The sequence below is a fragment of the Eulemur rufifrons genome, chromosome 2, assembly GCF_041146395.1.
Source record: "Eulemur rufifrons isolate Redbay chromosome 2, OSU_ERuf_1, whole genome shotgun sequence".
Classification (NCBI taxonomy): Eukaryota; Metazoa; Chordata; class Mammalia; order Primates; family Lemuridae; genus Eulemur; species Eulemur rufifrons.
The window spans coordinates 115,600,042-115,613,261 of NC_090984.1; the positions used below are offsets into that span (position 1 = coordinate 115,600,042).

Here is a 13,220-nt window from a genome sequence, read left to right on the forward strand (position 1 = left end):
ACAGTCTTGTTCCCTAGCCCATCCCTCCCCCTCGCCCCCCACCCCCACCTTCCTCCACACCCAGGAGATCCCAGCAGGCTGACCCATGCGGACTTACCAATGACTCCCAAGTTCTCTGGCTTCCAGCTGGGTTTGGCGACGAGGGGGGCGGGGAGGGGCGGCCGCTGCAGGAGACTGCAGGGAGGGAGGAGAGTCAGAGCATTTTATTTTCATGGCTGCCTCTCTCGGGGTCACCGCGAGCTGGTCCCTGGACTGAAGGTGACTGCTCCTGTGCCCTGGTGGTCTTTCTGCAGGACAGGATTCTTTCCTCCTGGGTCTGGAGACCACTCCCTCCTCATCCTTTGGGTTGAGAAGATAACAAATTTGGGGGTTGCAGCACCCTCCCCTGTACATCGCCACCTGCACATCTATTAAACACTCCTCAAGTTATCCTAACGGGCACTGCCATGCGTTTTCTGTGGGGCCCTGTTGGGAAGGGACGATGGAGGGAGAGGCTGCCATCAAGCAGAGCCTGCAGTCCACTGGTGACAGCTAACAAAAACCTCCCTCAGATGAGTTTGAGTTTTTAAGATAGGAAAAGAAAATTAAAAATTCTGTATAACCTAATTTCGTGAGAAAAAGGAAAAAAAAAAACTTAAATTTTGTACTGTTTCTTTTAACAGAGGTGTCTAATGGGGCAGCAGGCTGTGAGCACATGAGACTCTAGGCTCCCCTGCCATCCCGGGACCCCTTTATTACAAGGATTTGTTCTGTACAATTTAGATTCGGTCAAAAGGCCACACTCAAGGATCCAGGTTGCTCGCCCCATTGCTTTTCTCCATCTTGGCTTTCTTCTTCAGTAGAATTTTACCACCTAGTGGCTCAGGTGGCTACTGTCTGACCCAAGTTTCTACTCTGCCAGCTTAACCCCAGCTTGGGCGCCAGGAAGACTGCTAGCATCCCTTCACACAGCAAAAAGTCCCACACTGGCCCAGCTTGGGTCATATGCTCATCCGTGAACCAATCACAGTCACTGGCCAATGTAGGGCTCTGATTGGCCAGACTGGAATCATGTGGTCCTCTAAAATGGCGGTAAGGCACTGTCATCTCCACCTGAACCCAATAGATCAGTATCGGAGAGGGGAGGGGTGGTTTGTTAAAGGGAAAAAGGGTGCTATTACTAAAGGAGGTGAGGGTAGAGGGGGAGGAGCTTGCAGGCCCAAACAACACAGATACTCCTTCCATCAGGAGTCCTGAGATTCAGGACGAAGGAGGAGAGTGGCGGGTGTGAGGACTTGGGAGTGAAAAGCGGACCCAGGAAGAGGGCTGAGGCAAGCTTGGCCAGGTGCACCAGAGGCCACACCTAAAAGGGGCTGCTCAGAATTCTGGAATCTTGGCCATCTCCTCTGTGGTCATTTACCAGCAACAGCGTCGTGGTGGGGCCTCATCTGGTGCCCACCTGAAGAATTCTGGCTTCTCAGAGCAGGTGAGCAGCGGGGGCCTTGAGGGGGCCTCCGTGGGAATGTGTCGAGAGCCTGGGGGTAGGTACCATGGAACCCAGGCTTTGAGAGGCTTGTCCTGTATTTCTCAGCGGCTGCCAGGAAGCTGAAGGAAACCTTTCTTCAGCGGGAAGGGGGCATGGGAGAGTGGGTCACTGACAGTGCAGATCACCCTAGAAGGGCCTAAAGGACTCGTCTAGGTGCAGTAGTTGCATAGACCACTTCCCTGAGGAGGCCCGGGAGTGGCCTGCCGGCTCGTTTTAGGAAGAACTAAGGGATAACAATGGTGCCCCAAGGGTGTGTCTTCTCACCCGCCCACTCATTGGTACTCATCACTTTCACAGATGAGCAAGGTGAAGCTCTCGGAAGAGCCTTGCCCAAGGCCACGCAGCTAGAAGGCCCTGGGGTTGGATTTGAACATAGGGCTGTCCTCAAAGCCCGTGTTTTCAAACAGGGAGCTACAGGCAGGCGGTGAGAAGATGACTCCCATCCAGGGAGGAGCCGGTGTAGCCTCTGCAGGAGAGGAAATATCAGTGGGCATGGCTCTGCCCATGAGGGGAGCCCGTAGAAAACTGGGCAGAGGGGGAAGTGGTGTAGCCTGGAGCAGTCACAGTGGCCTCCTGGAGGCTGTACCTTTTTTTCCTTTTTTTAAAAAAAAAAAAAAAAACAGTTTTATGGAGATATAATTCACACAGTATACAATTCACTGACTTAAAGCATGGAATTCAATGGTTTTTAGTATAGCCACAAAATTGTGCAACCATCACCACAATCAATTTTAGATCATTTTCATCATTCCCCCCAAAAAACCTCATAACCATTAGCAGTCATTCCTCATTCTCTTCTCTCCTCTCAGCCTCTGGCAACCACCAATTGACATCTCTATGGATTTGCCTATTCTGGACATTTCATATAAATGGAATGTCATCCCCTGTGACTGGCTTTTTTCACTTGGCATGATGTTTTTGAGGTTCATCCATGATGTAGCACACATCAGCATTTCATTCCTTTTTATGGACTAATACTATTCCATTGTATGGATATGCCACATTGTGTGTATCCATTCATCAATTGACGGACACTGTCCTGTCTCCAATTTTTGGCTATTTCGAACAACACTGCTATGAACACTCACCTACAAGCTTTTGTGTGGACATGTTTTCATTTCCCGTGGGTACATACCTAGGAGTGGAATTGCTGGATCGTGTGACAACTCAGTGTTTACCTGTCTGAGGCCCTGCCAGACTGTTTCCCAACGTGGCCGCACCATTGCACATTCCCACGCGGAGGCGGTGCTTTGAATGCTCACTCGTGGATTCTTTCCTTTTTCTCTCTTTCTGACAGGTGGATTTGGTGGCAATGCTGGGAAGAGGGTGTGGGGGGAGAGCAGCAGGGTAGAGAGCTGGAGGGCAGAGAGGGCTGGTTGTGCTTTCACAGAGCCCTGGGCGCAGCCCTGTCTGGCCTCCCCTTGCTGAGTATTCTCAGGCAAGTCACCTCCACTCTCTGTGCCTCAGTTTCCTTACCTATAAAATGAAGGTGTCAGACCTGGTTGATTTTGCCCCCTGAGGATGTGTAGCAATGTCTGGAGACATCTTTGGTTGTTACAAGGAGAGGGTGATGCTACTGGTGTCTAGTGGGTAGGTAGCTGGTAAACACCCCACAACGCAGAAGACAGCCCCAATAACAAAGCATGATCTGGCCCCAAATGCCAATAGTGTCCAGGTAGAGAAACCCTGCATTAGACTCAGGTGCCCTCATAGGATCCGGTCCTGCTCAGTCACTCTGTGAAATGCTCTGGGGACAGACTAGGCTAAGGAGGCATTTTTGAGTGCCTGGGCACTTAGAAGAGAGGCCTCCCCATCCTACTTGGGTTGCTGCGGATGCTGTGTTTGCGTGAGCTGGCTGCCCTTCTCCCTTTGCCCCTATCTAGGTGTGGTACCTAGCACAGGTGAGTTAGATACCGGGCTTGATGGATGAGCAGGTGGCCTTGTTCGGTAGTGAGCTCATCGTCAGAGGAGGCATCCAAGAGGAGGCAGCACGGATACCTGGGATGTGGAGGAGGCACCCTGCCTCTGCTCTGGAGCTGCCCTTGGACGATTTCGCGGCTCCTTCGGACGCAAGGCTGTGGCTCGCTGACCCGAGAGCTCTGGGCCGCCCCACCTGGCTGCCCGCGGTCGCTGCGGGAGAGCGGAGAGCGCCTTCCTTCCCACGGAGCCCCACGCCAAGTTGGAGACTTCTTCTCTAAGTTTCCCCCGGGGGAGCCCCGCGGGCCGCCCGCGCCACAGCCCCGGCCTGCGGAGGCGGCACCCCGGGGCTGGGCACCCGCGGGGCGCCTGGGTCCGGCACCGCCCGCCACCAGGCCCGGCCCCGGGGGCGCGGCCGCCGGGGCTTCCGTGTGCCCCAGGGGGGCTCCGGGCCGCGAGCCGACGCCGAATGGCTTTTGACAAAAAAACCCTTGACCACCAAGGCCAGCCTCTTCCTGAAAGTCCCGCTCGCTCCGATACAGGAAGTAGAAGGGAGCGAGCGCCCCAGAGCGCGGCGGCGGCTTCCCCACTCGGCGCGGGGTGGCGGCGGCGCCCGCCCGGGCCCTTCCCGAGGGCCAGCGCCGGGGCATGCGGGCGCCGGGGACTCCGCGTTCCGCGCGGGCCAGCGCCTGAGCCCCTCCCTCCACCGTCCCGACGCTGCTGGCGGCATGATCCGACCGGCCAGGGCGCCCGCGCGCGGGGACCCCGCGGGGTAAGTCGAGGCGGCCGCCCCCTCCCTCCCTGGGATCCTTCACGGCCCCCGCTCAGCCCGCGTCCAGCTCGCCCCACTGCACCTCCCCGGGCTCTGAGCTCCGGGAGGGACCTCTGGCCCCGGGACCTCGCGGGTGTCGGCTGAAACGGACCCGCCCCCAACCCCCACCGCCGCGGCCAAGGCCAGACCCGGGTTCTGCGGGGAAGGGGGCGGCCCTGGTGACTCTGCAGTACCTGACGACTTAGCTTAACTTTTAAGGCCAGACAGTCCTCGCTGGAAAACCAGCGCACACTTTGGCGTCTGGGCGGGCGGGTTGAGAGGGACTGCGTCTCTACCTGTCAGAGCCGGGGCTGCTCGCGTGGACGCGGCCGCCTCCCTCGGCTCCTGCCCCGCCTGAACTTTGGATGCAAACACGCGGTCCCGGCCCCGCCAGCCTGCTGCACCCGCCACTCTGCCCGCGTCCCCGCGCGCGCCCTCGGGCTCTGGGTCTCTCCCGGTGTGGGGTGGGAGAGCCGGGTCCCCGCAACTTCGGGCGCCCGCGGCCCTGCAGCTGACCCGCCCGCTTGGACCAACGGCCCCTCAGGATCCCCTCCCCCGCCCCTCTGGCCTGGCCAGGGACAGTGACCTTCGGACTGGCCTTTGTCGAGCCTGGTGCTTGGGGAGGGTCCAGGGCACACGGGCTGCGCACAGACTGTGGGGTTCTAGGGGGAGAAGGTGCAGCTTGGAGCGCGTGAAGCCAAACGGTTTGGAAACCGGCTTCGGGAGAGGTCCCTCGGGTCTAGTTTCATATCCTTCCCTCCACCGTCCCGGCTCCCCGGCTCCCTGGTCCCCGAACCTCCTCGCCCCGCCCCACCCCTTGCGACAGCTCGGCTGGGCTCTTGGCCATGCCTGAGGGTCGGGGAGAAGGTCCTCCCGGCCCAGAGGGCGTCCGGGAAGCTTCAGGTGTTGAGGAGGCGCCGGGGCGGTGGCGGATTCCTGGGAAAGCCTGTCAGAACCTTTCAGGGCACCAGGGTTGATGAGCGCGTCTCGGGGAGCCATCCCAGCTTTTTGGTTTAAAAGTCCCGGGCCTGCTCCAATGAAGGACACCCCGCCGCTGCCTGGCCTAGTTGTGTGACCTCATCTCCCAGGCCCTCAGTTCTCTGCTCTGTAAAACAGGAGAGTTGGGCCATCTGGTGCAGTCCCGGATTGGGCCTTGGGGGGCAGCTGGAGGGGCCTGGCTCCCGCTAGGCTGGGAGGGGCTTGGAGGGGCCCTGAAGCTCACTGGGATCTGAATGTCACCGCCTTCTCCCACCACAGCCCGGAAATTCTGGTTGCTGGTTGCTTTTCCTTGAAAGTGACCTCTGCAGAGATAAATGCCATCCGGGTGGGAATTACTTTGGGGAACGTCCCCCTCCCCCCTTCCCCAGGGACAAGTATCTGCCACACCCAAGAGTGCGGAGTGGAGCTGGCCAGGAGTTCTCTGGGAGGAAGGGGAGGTGAGGGACCAGGCCCTGACCTCACCTACTTCCCTTTTCCCCAGGGATGACCTAGCCTGACCCACTTCCTCTTGCCTTTCTTTGTTCATTACTGGACCAGTTATTTAACCTCTCTGTGCCTCAGTTTACTTATCCATAAAATGAGGATAATAGTAACTACCCCTTGTAGTTGTTTTGAGGATTAAATGCATAGAAAGAGTTTAGCAGGTTGTCCTACAGGGGAAACCTTTAATAGTTAGTTACTATTATTGTTATTACCATTATTGTCACCACTTGTTGGCTGTGATCCCTCCATTTGCCGACTGTAACCTTGGGCTAGTGACCTGGCCTCTGTCTCATCTGTAAATTGAGGCCATAATGATGCTGACTTCATAGACTCATAGGAGGATTTGCCTGCCGAGTGCTTAGTTAAGCAGCTGCCCACAGGCAGCTTAGGGTTAACACACCAGCGCAGGCCTGCTTAGAGCAGGGCCCGGTACATCCTAGCGCTAGATGAATATTGGTTTGTTGCTAAAGCTATTGCTTTATTTTGGGGGACCTCTTGGGTTGGAAGGGTTCCCAAGGGTTGGAAGGATTTGCTGAGTCATTGGAGGTGAGATGGGAGAGAAAGAGTTGAGGATGACTCTGGTGAGGCTGTGACTGCCAGGGGGCCAACACTGCAGGGACAGACGCCGAACTGTGCGGAGTCACCTGAGAATGGGTCCCCTCAGGATCCACTCAAGCCGGTCGCTTTCAGGGGTTGAGAGACGCCTAGCAGGCAGCCCCGCACTGTCCCACCGTGGCAAGCAGACCAGTGGCATTTTCGTGTGTTTGATATATTGAAGGCCTGCGTAAGGCCTTCATTTGAAAAGGACTCCACTGTTGGAAAGATGTGGCCGTCACTGACCTAATCCAATCCTCGATTTAACAGAGGAAACGGAGAGACCCAGAAAGTGGAAGTGCCTTCCCCAGTGTCCTGGGAGCTGGAGGTGGAACTCAAGTCTCCTGAGCCTTGGGCCTGTTATAATACAGGGGTCCTGCTGAAGCCTTGAGAGGACCCCACCCACTCCGGGCTGAGACAGGGTGTGGAGCCCACCTAGAGCAGGGCCAGTGATGAACTCAGCATCCCAGCTTGCAGCTCTGGCTCTGCTCCCTGACCTGGGCTCCCTTGCTTTCAGGGGCTAACGTTCCCAGCTGGGAGACCCTTCCAGCCCCTCACAGAGGGGTGGCACTCAGCTGGGAGACCCTTCCAGCCCCTAACAGAGACTCTGGCCCATGGGCAGCAAACGGTTACACCCCCAGCTCAGGCCTGCACTCCTGGGCCCCCCAAAGCTCCAGCACACCCTCCGAGAAGCAGCTGGGAGGGCAAGGGGCAAGGGGCTGGGGGTGCAGGGTCTGCTCAGGGTGAGGGAGTCGCAGCACATTTACCCCTGAGGCCCTCCTTCCTATGTCCCCTGCCCCTTGGTGCCTCCTACTCTGAGCCTGGGTCCTGGTTTAGTGATCTCCACCAAAGCAGCAAATGTGGAAAGCTTAAAATGCCCTGGGGCACCTGCATTTTAACCCAGGAGATCCAGAAATCAAAAATGGAAACCCACCAGGAACTGGTCTCTGCTGGAAGCAGAGAGAGGTGTGATATTTGAGAGAGGACACCCCAGACCCTCGCCATCCTCTCAGGCCTCCCTCAGCTCCATTTTGCAGATTAGAGTCTGAGGCAGTCTACGGTGCCTGCTCCCAGGCCCGGGGCCAAAGCAGAGAGAAGGAACCGGGTGACTGATCACCACAAATTCTGTCCCTCTCACCCCCCTGGAAGATTCCACCTGTCATGGCGAAATCATGTCATCTAGGCAGTGACAGATGAGCAGAGGGGAGGGCAGGCTGGGAGGAGAGAAGTGCCCAAGAGAGCTTGGCGGTGGGAAGGTGTAGGGCAGGGCTGGGGAGGGAGACAGTGCGCCCTGCAGAGCCCGGGAGTGCACGATGCAGGCTGCTTTTCTGAGTGTTACCAGATAACGGAGTTGGAGTTTGCGAGAACAGAAGGCAAATAGAGCTATTACCTTGAATCTGCCATTTATTCTGAGAACCAGGCAGTGAAACTGCTCCTGCCCCCCCAGGGGTGTCTGAAACATGGATGTTTCCCCCAAGATTGGAGCAAAAGATGAAAATCACAACTTTAATGACTTTCTAAGGTTGATCTCTCCTCCATCCCACCCTCCAGTGAGCCCTTCTGGTGGCGTGGTTCTTGCTAGAGGGCGGGGAAAGCAGCATGTCCCCCACAGCCCCCTCATCACCCTCAGGTGCCATGTTCTCCTATTTAAAAGCCCCTCAAGGAAACCCTGTCCTCTATGCCCCAGCCCAGCCCTGCTGTAAGCCAACACAGCTTCACTTTTTCTGTGTCCCCAACGTGCAGAACTTACTGCCCATAGCCTCATGCCTTTGCCCATGAGGTTCCTTCTGCCTGGGATGTTGCTTCTGCGCTGCTTTTGCGTTTTGCAAAGGGTCCACCTCCTCCATGAAGCCTTCCATCCACACCAGCTCACAGGGATTCCTCCTTTTTGAACACTCATCCCCTCTTTCACTTGAACCACTTGTTTTCCTAGCAATTTTAGAGAAGCCAGAACCTCTCTAATATCATGGCTTCCTACATAGATTATAAACTTGCAAGGAAAGAGATGAGGTCCTTTAGTTCCATATCTTTGTGTCCGGCATACAGCTGACACTCAGTAAATGCTTGAGGATGATAATATACTGAATGGGATTCTAAAAATCACTGCACAGCTTTCTCTTTTATGTCCTGGAGCACGCAAACTTCTGGAGGTATTTACAAGACAGCCCAGACCACAGGGTGAAGCCCAGGTGGCGTGAGGAGCCCAGCTCCACTCTGCAGCAGGTGGTGACCCCTCCCCAAGGCCACCACACCCCTCCCTGGTCTGGAAGGAGGAGGCCACCCAGGGAATTGATAGGGACCCTGCTTAGCCCCACTCCCTTCATCTTATCTTCCCCAGAGGTGTTCTCAGTGCTTCTCCGGGACAGAGGATGAGGAAGGAGAAGCCACTCTGGAGCATGAATGGGTGCTGTGTCCCCAGCTCAAGGAGTGGAGATCAGCTGGCCGTGCAGGTTCTGGGGGAACCCTGGCTGCGTCAGTGGGCCCCAAATGCAAGTTGCTGGACCACTGAGAAACTAGGAGAATAAGAGTGTCGTTGTGCACGTGTGTGTGTGTGTGTGTGTGTGTCTGTGTGTGTTTATCAGCCAAGGTTGCCAAACTGTCTTTTCCTGGGCAGAGCTGTCCTTTGCTGACTTGGAAGAAGTTTGGGGACCTGCATGTCGTAGGACATCAGTGGGGCTAGGGAATTTATCTAGGGTCCTGTGCCCTTATGTTTTGGGATTTTATTTTAGGAATCAAGTCCCCTCTTCTCCCTGGACCTCAGTTTCTCCATCTGAGAATGAGCTCAGTGGTCTCTAGGGTCTCTGCTTGGCCTGACATCCAGTAATTCCCCAAATTACTGGCCAACGGGCAGCAGCAGCTCGCGTCCTAGAGTAATAGTGGAGTTCAGGGGATTGAAGTGCCCAATGGAGATGAGGCAGCCCTTCTTCCTTCTGATAGCTGGAAGAACAGCCTATGGAACAGTCTAGAACATGCGGGTATACATGCATAAGAAACAAAAACCCATAAAAGAGACTTCTGGGTCATTACCCTGACCAAGTGTCTGGAGGAAATGTTTACTTCATCGCTCTGGGTTTATTTTGACCAAAAACCAAAACAAAACGAAACAAACTGTCTTGAAGAGAGTACATTCGGTTTTAGGAACCCACTCTGGGGCAAGGCCTATGGCTTCCTGGCAGAATTTGCTAGCTGCACAGAGAGTTGGGACAGTGTCTCAGCCTTTGGGTAGGTTGGAGTGGCCTCTCGAGTGTGGCTGGACTGGTGAGGGGGAACACGGGCGACTGTCTTGTGTGGGACTGTGGACACGGCTAGGAGATTGCAGGCAGCCCGGGCCCTGGCTCTAGAAGCTGTCGGTGAAGCCTGCCCATCAGGGTGGGGGAGGGGTGAGGTCTGAGGGGCGGCCCTGCTGAGGGAGGGGTGAGTCCGGTGCCCAGGCCGAGGGAAGGGCTCCCTGTTTGGCCGTGGCCTCCCCGCCCAGGGCTGCCCTGGGGAGCCGGCCAGTCCCTGTGCAGGTGGGGGCGGCGGTGACACTGTGTGCCTCCCTCCCCCAAACACAGTGTCATACAGTGAGGCCAGTCCTTCTGCCTGCCAGTGTGGCCTTGAAGGAGAACAGAGGGCTGCGTAGACGTGAGGAGCCCTTCCCCAGCTGGGGTGCCCACATGGCAGCGGAAGGGCCTTGCTGACCATCTGTGTAGTGTCAGCCTCGGGCCTTTCTAGAAAAGTCTGGAAGCCACCATTGTGTCCACCTTTCACTCTCCTGTGCAACCTCAGCAGGGCTCCTCCCCATAGGGGTAGGGGTGGAGGGGGCTGCCCAACGCAGGAACAACGCTGGTGTCAGGAGCTTTGAAAGTGGCCGCTGAGCCCCATCTTGCCATAATTCCTGGGGGTGCTCCCGCCCCACCCAGTACTTGTCTGATCGAATGAACCAGCCTGCCGTGAAACGTCGGTTCCCCTTCAGAAGCAGCGGCCTGGGGAGTGGTTGCGGTCAAGGCCTGTCTTCTGTATGTGAAGTGACGATGCACACTCAGGCCACATCCTATGGCGTGATGGTGCCAGCCTCCAGGGCGAGGCCCCAGAGATTCCAGGAGAGGGAGTGGGGAGCGAGGCTATCAGCGAGGGCACTTCCCCTGTGAAGGTGGCCCCCGTTTTGCCACTGACCCTGGGGTCTTTAACAAAGCCAAGAACTGACATTCAACACCAGCTGTCAGGGCTGGTGCAAGAGCCTGTTTCCTGAAAGACAAGCTGGAGGGAGGGAGGGCAGGACAGCCCAGAAGAAGCAGAGGGCACCGCAACAGTAGCAGAGAAGCCTTCCCCTCCTCCACGGTTGCCAGGGCTACATTGCCCCTGGGTCAGTAAGTGTGCTTCTTCACCCACCTGAAGGGCTTTGCATCTGAAATCCACAGTCTGATGATCCCTGGCTAAAGGATCAAGCTGTCAAGAAAGAATTCACAGGGGACCTCTTTCCCTGACCTCCGTGTCCCCAGCTTCCTTAACCTCAGTCAGTGTCGGAGATTGATAATGTAAATTCCTCTAGGGATGTTGCAGTTCAGAGCAAGGACTTAGCTCTCTACAGATGGCACCCGGTGACAGCATTTATTATGCTTCTTTCTGTTCCTGACATTTTTGACAGAGCATCCGTTTAAAGTATATTCAGGGATTCTTCTCCCAGTGAATGTCTTCCTCATTTATCTTCACCCATACTCCTAACCATCCACACATGCATCCACCTATCCATCTATCCACCATCCTTCCATTTACTTACCCACCCATCTACCTGTCCATCCATCCATCCACCCATCCACCCATCCATTCATCCATCTACCCATTCCCCCACCCATCCACCCATCCATCCATCCATCTACCCATTCCCCCACCCATCCACCCATCCATCCATCCATCTATCTACCCATTCCCCCACCCATCCACCCATCCATCCATCCATCTACCCATCCATCCATCCATCCACCCATCCATCCATCCACCCATCCATCCATCCATCCACCCATCCACCCATCCATTCATCCATCTACCCATTCCCCCACCCATCCACCCACCCATCCATCCATCCATCCACCCATCCATCCTTCCATCCACCCATTCACCCATCTATTTACTGAACACTTGAACATCTAGGAGTTTCCAGTTTATCCAACAGGAAAAATGAGAGAAATATGCACATAAGTAAAGTACAGGGCACTATATCACAAGGTGCTGAGGCTCTAGAACGCTTGGCTGTGGTGAGCAGAGGTGACTCCCTGGCAGAGGTGGCATTTGAATTGGGTCTTGAAGGATAAGTGGGCTTTTGACCACTGCAATCAGGCATATGCAGAAAAGGGTATTCTGGATAGGAAAAACGCACCGGGTGGGAAGGGGGAAAGGACAAGTGTGTGGGAGCCTTGCGGAGCCTGACGTGGAGGTGGGGCAGGGTTCTGTGTGCGATGGGCCCGGAAAGAGGATTGGGGTCCATTTGGCTGCGGGTGGGTAAGTTTGACTTTTACCGTGATGGTGAAGACCACAGGTCGGCGCTCCTGCCTAGTGGTTGGGTGACCCGGGGCAAGGCACTGAACCTGAACCTGCCAGAACCCTTCCTCCTCCTCCTCTATAAAGTCGAGTGTGGATCTCCGCCTCCCAGGCTTGCTGTCAGGTTACCTGAGATGATGTTCTTATCTCCTTGGGTTGTGAGACCAGCAGGCGGGAGTGGCTATTACCTGTACGTATGTGGTATGCGTGCGTGTGTGCACACGTGTGCATGTGCTGTTGATTTTCCAAAAAAGGTTTTTATTACATACTTGAAACTTCGCACACAGACACACAAAAATAGTGAAATTTAAAGCATCAAATGCTTTTATCTCTTTGAATCTGCACCTAGTCCGAGCACATGTTAGTTCGTGTTTCTCTTTTTTCACTGTGTTACTTCCTGTACACATTTGTACGTGCTGTGTTGTGGACATATGTTACCTACCTACCATCTTCTGTGGCCTTATCACATTACGATCATTTTAATGGTCAGAGCTGGCTTATTCATATGCCTCTGTTGACTTCTTTCCAAGTCCCCTCCTTTTTTTTGTTTTAATAGAGTCTTGCTTTGTTACTTAGGTTGGAGTGCAGTGGTATGATAATATCTCATTATAACCTTGAACTCCTGGCCTCAAGCAATCCTCCCGCCTCAGTCTCCCGAGTAGCTGGGACTACAGGCACTCACCACCATGTCCAGCTAATTTTTTAATTTTTTGTAGAGATGGGGGTCTTGCTATGTTGCCCAGGCTGGTCTCAAACTCCTGGGCTCAAGCAATACTCCTACCTTGGCCTCCCAAAGTGCTAGTTGGGATTACAGGTGTGAGCCACTGTGCCAGACTCCTAAGTCCCTGTGTTTTAAATTAAGTTCCTGAAAACTTCCATGGGTCTAGGGTTTGGGAACCATTTCCTTGACATCTGTCACCACGCTGGAGTCTTTGAGTTCAAGAGTGAAGCAGAGCCTGTTGATTGGCCTCTGAATTTTAGCTGAACATTTCCCAATTTCCTTGCAGCTAACTGTGGCCATATGATTAAGTTCGAACAATGAGATATAAGTGGAGAGTGCAATTTGCCTGGAGATACCTTTAAAGTGAAGGGGTATGTCATTCTCACTTTTCCCCTCTCCTGTTGCCTGGAATGCAGGCGTGATGGCTAGAGTTGAAGCAGCCATCTTGGACTCTGAGGTGAACGTAAAAGTAGAAGCTACTCAGGGTGGAACAACAATATAACAAGGCTTCCAAACATCCTAGCTCTGGACTGCTTACCCAATATTTTATATGAGAGGAATATGTATCTATCTTGTTTAAATCTCTGTTATTTTAGATTTTCTTTCACTTACAGACAAACTTAATTCTAACAAACACAAAGAGTTTTATATCT

The 13,220-nt window shown here is 54.8% G+C and overlaps 1 protein-coding gene across 1 annotated transcript in view; it reads left to right on the forward strand.

The window, feature by feature from the left end:
• Positions 1-3,900: 3,900 nt before the first annotated feature.
• The window catches only part of RIN3 (Ras and Rab interactor 3), a 119,726-nt gene continuing 110,406 nt past the window's right edge, over positions 3,901-13,220 (forward strand). Inside the window, exon 1 of the mRNA XM_069465236.1 lies at positions 3,901-4,214. Coding sequence (XP_069321337.1) covers positions 4,171-4,214 — 44 coding nt within the window. The 5' untranslated portion in view covers positions 3,901-4,170. The remainder of the gene's footprint in view (positions 4,215-13,220) is intronic.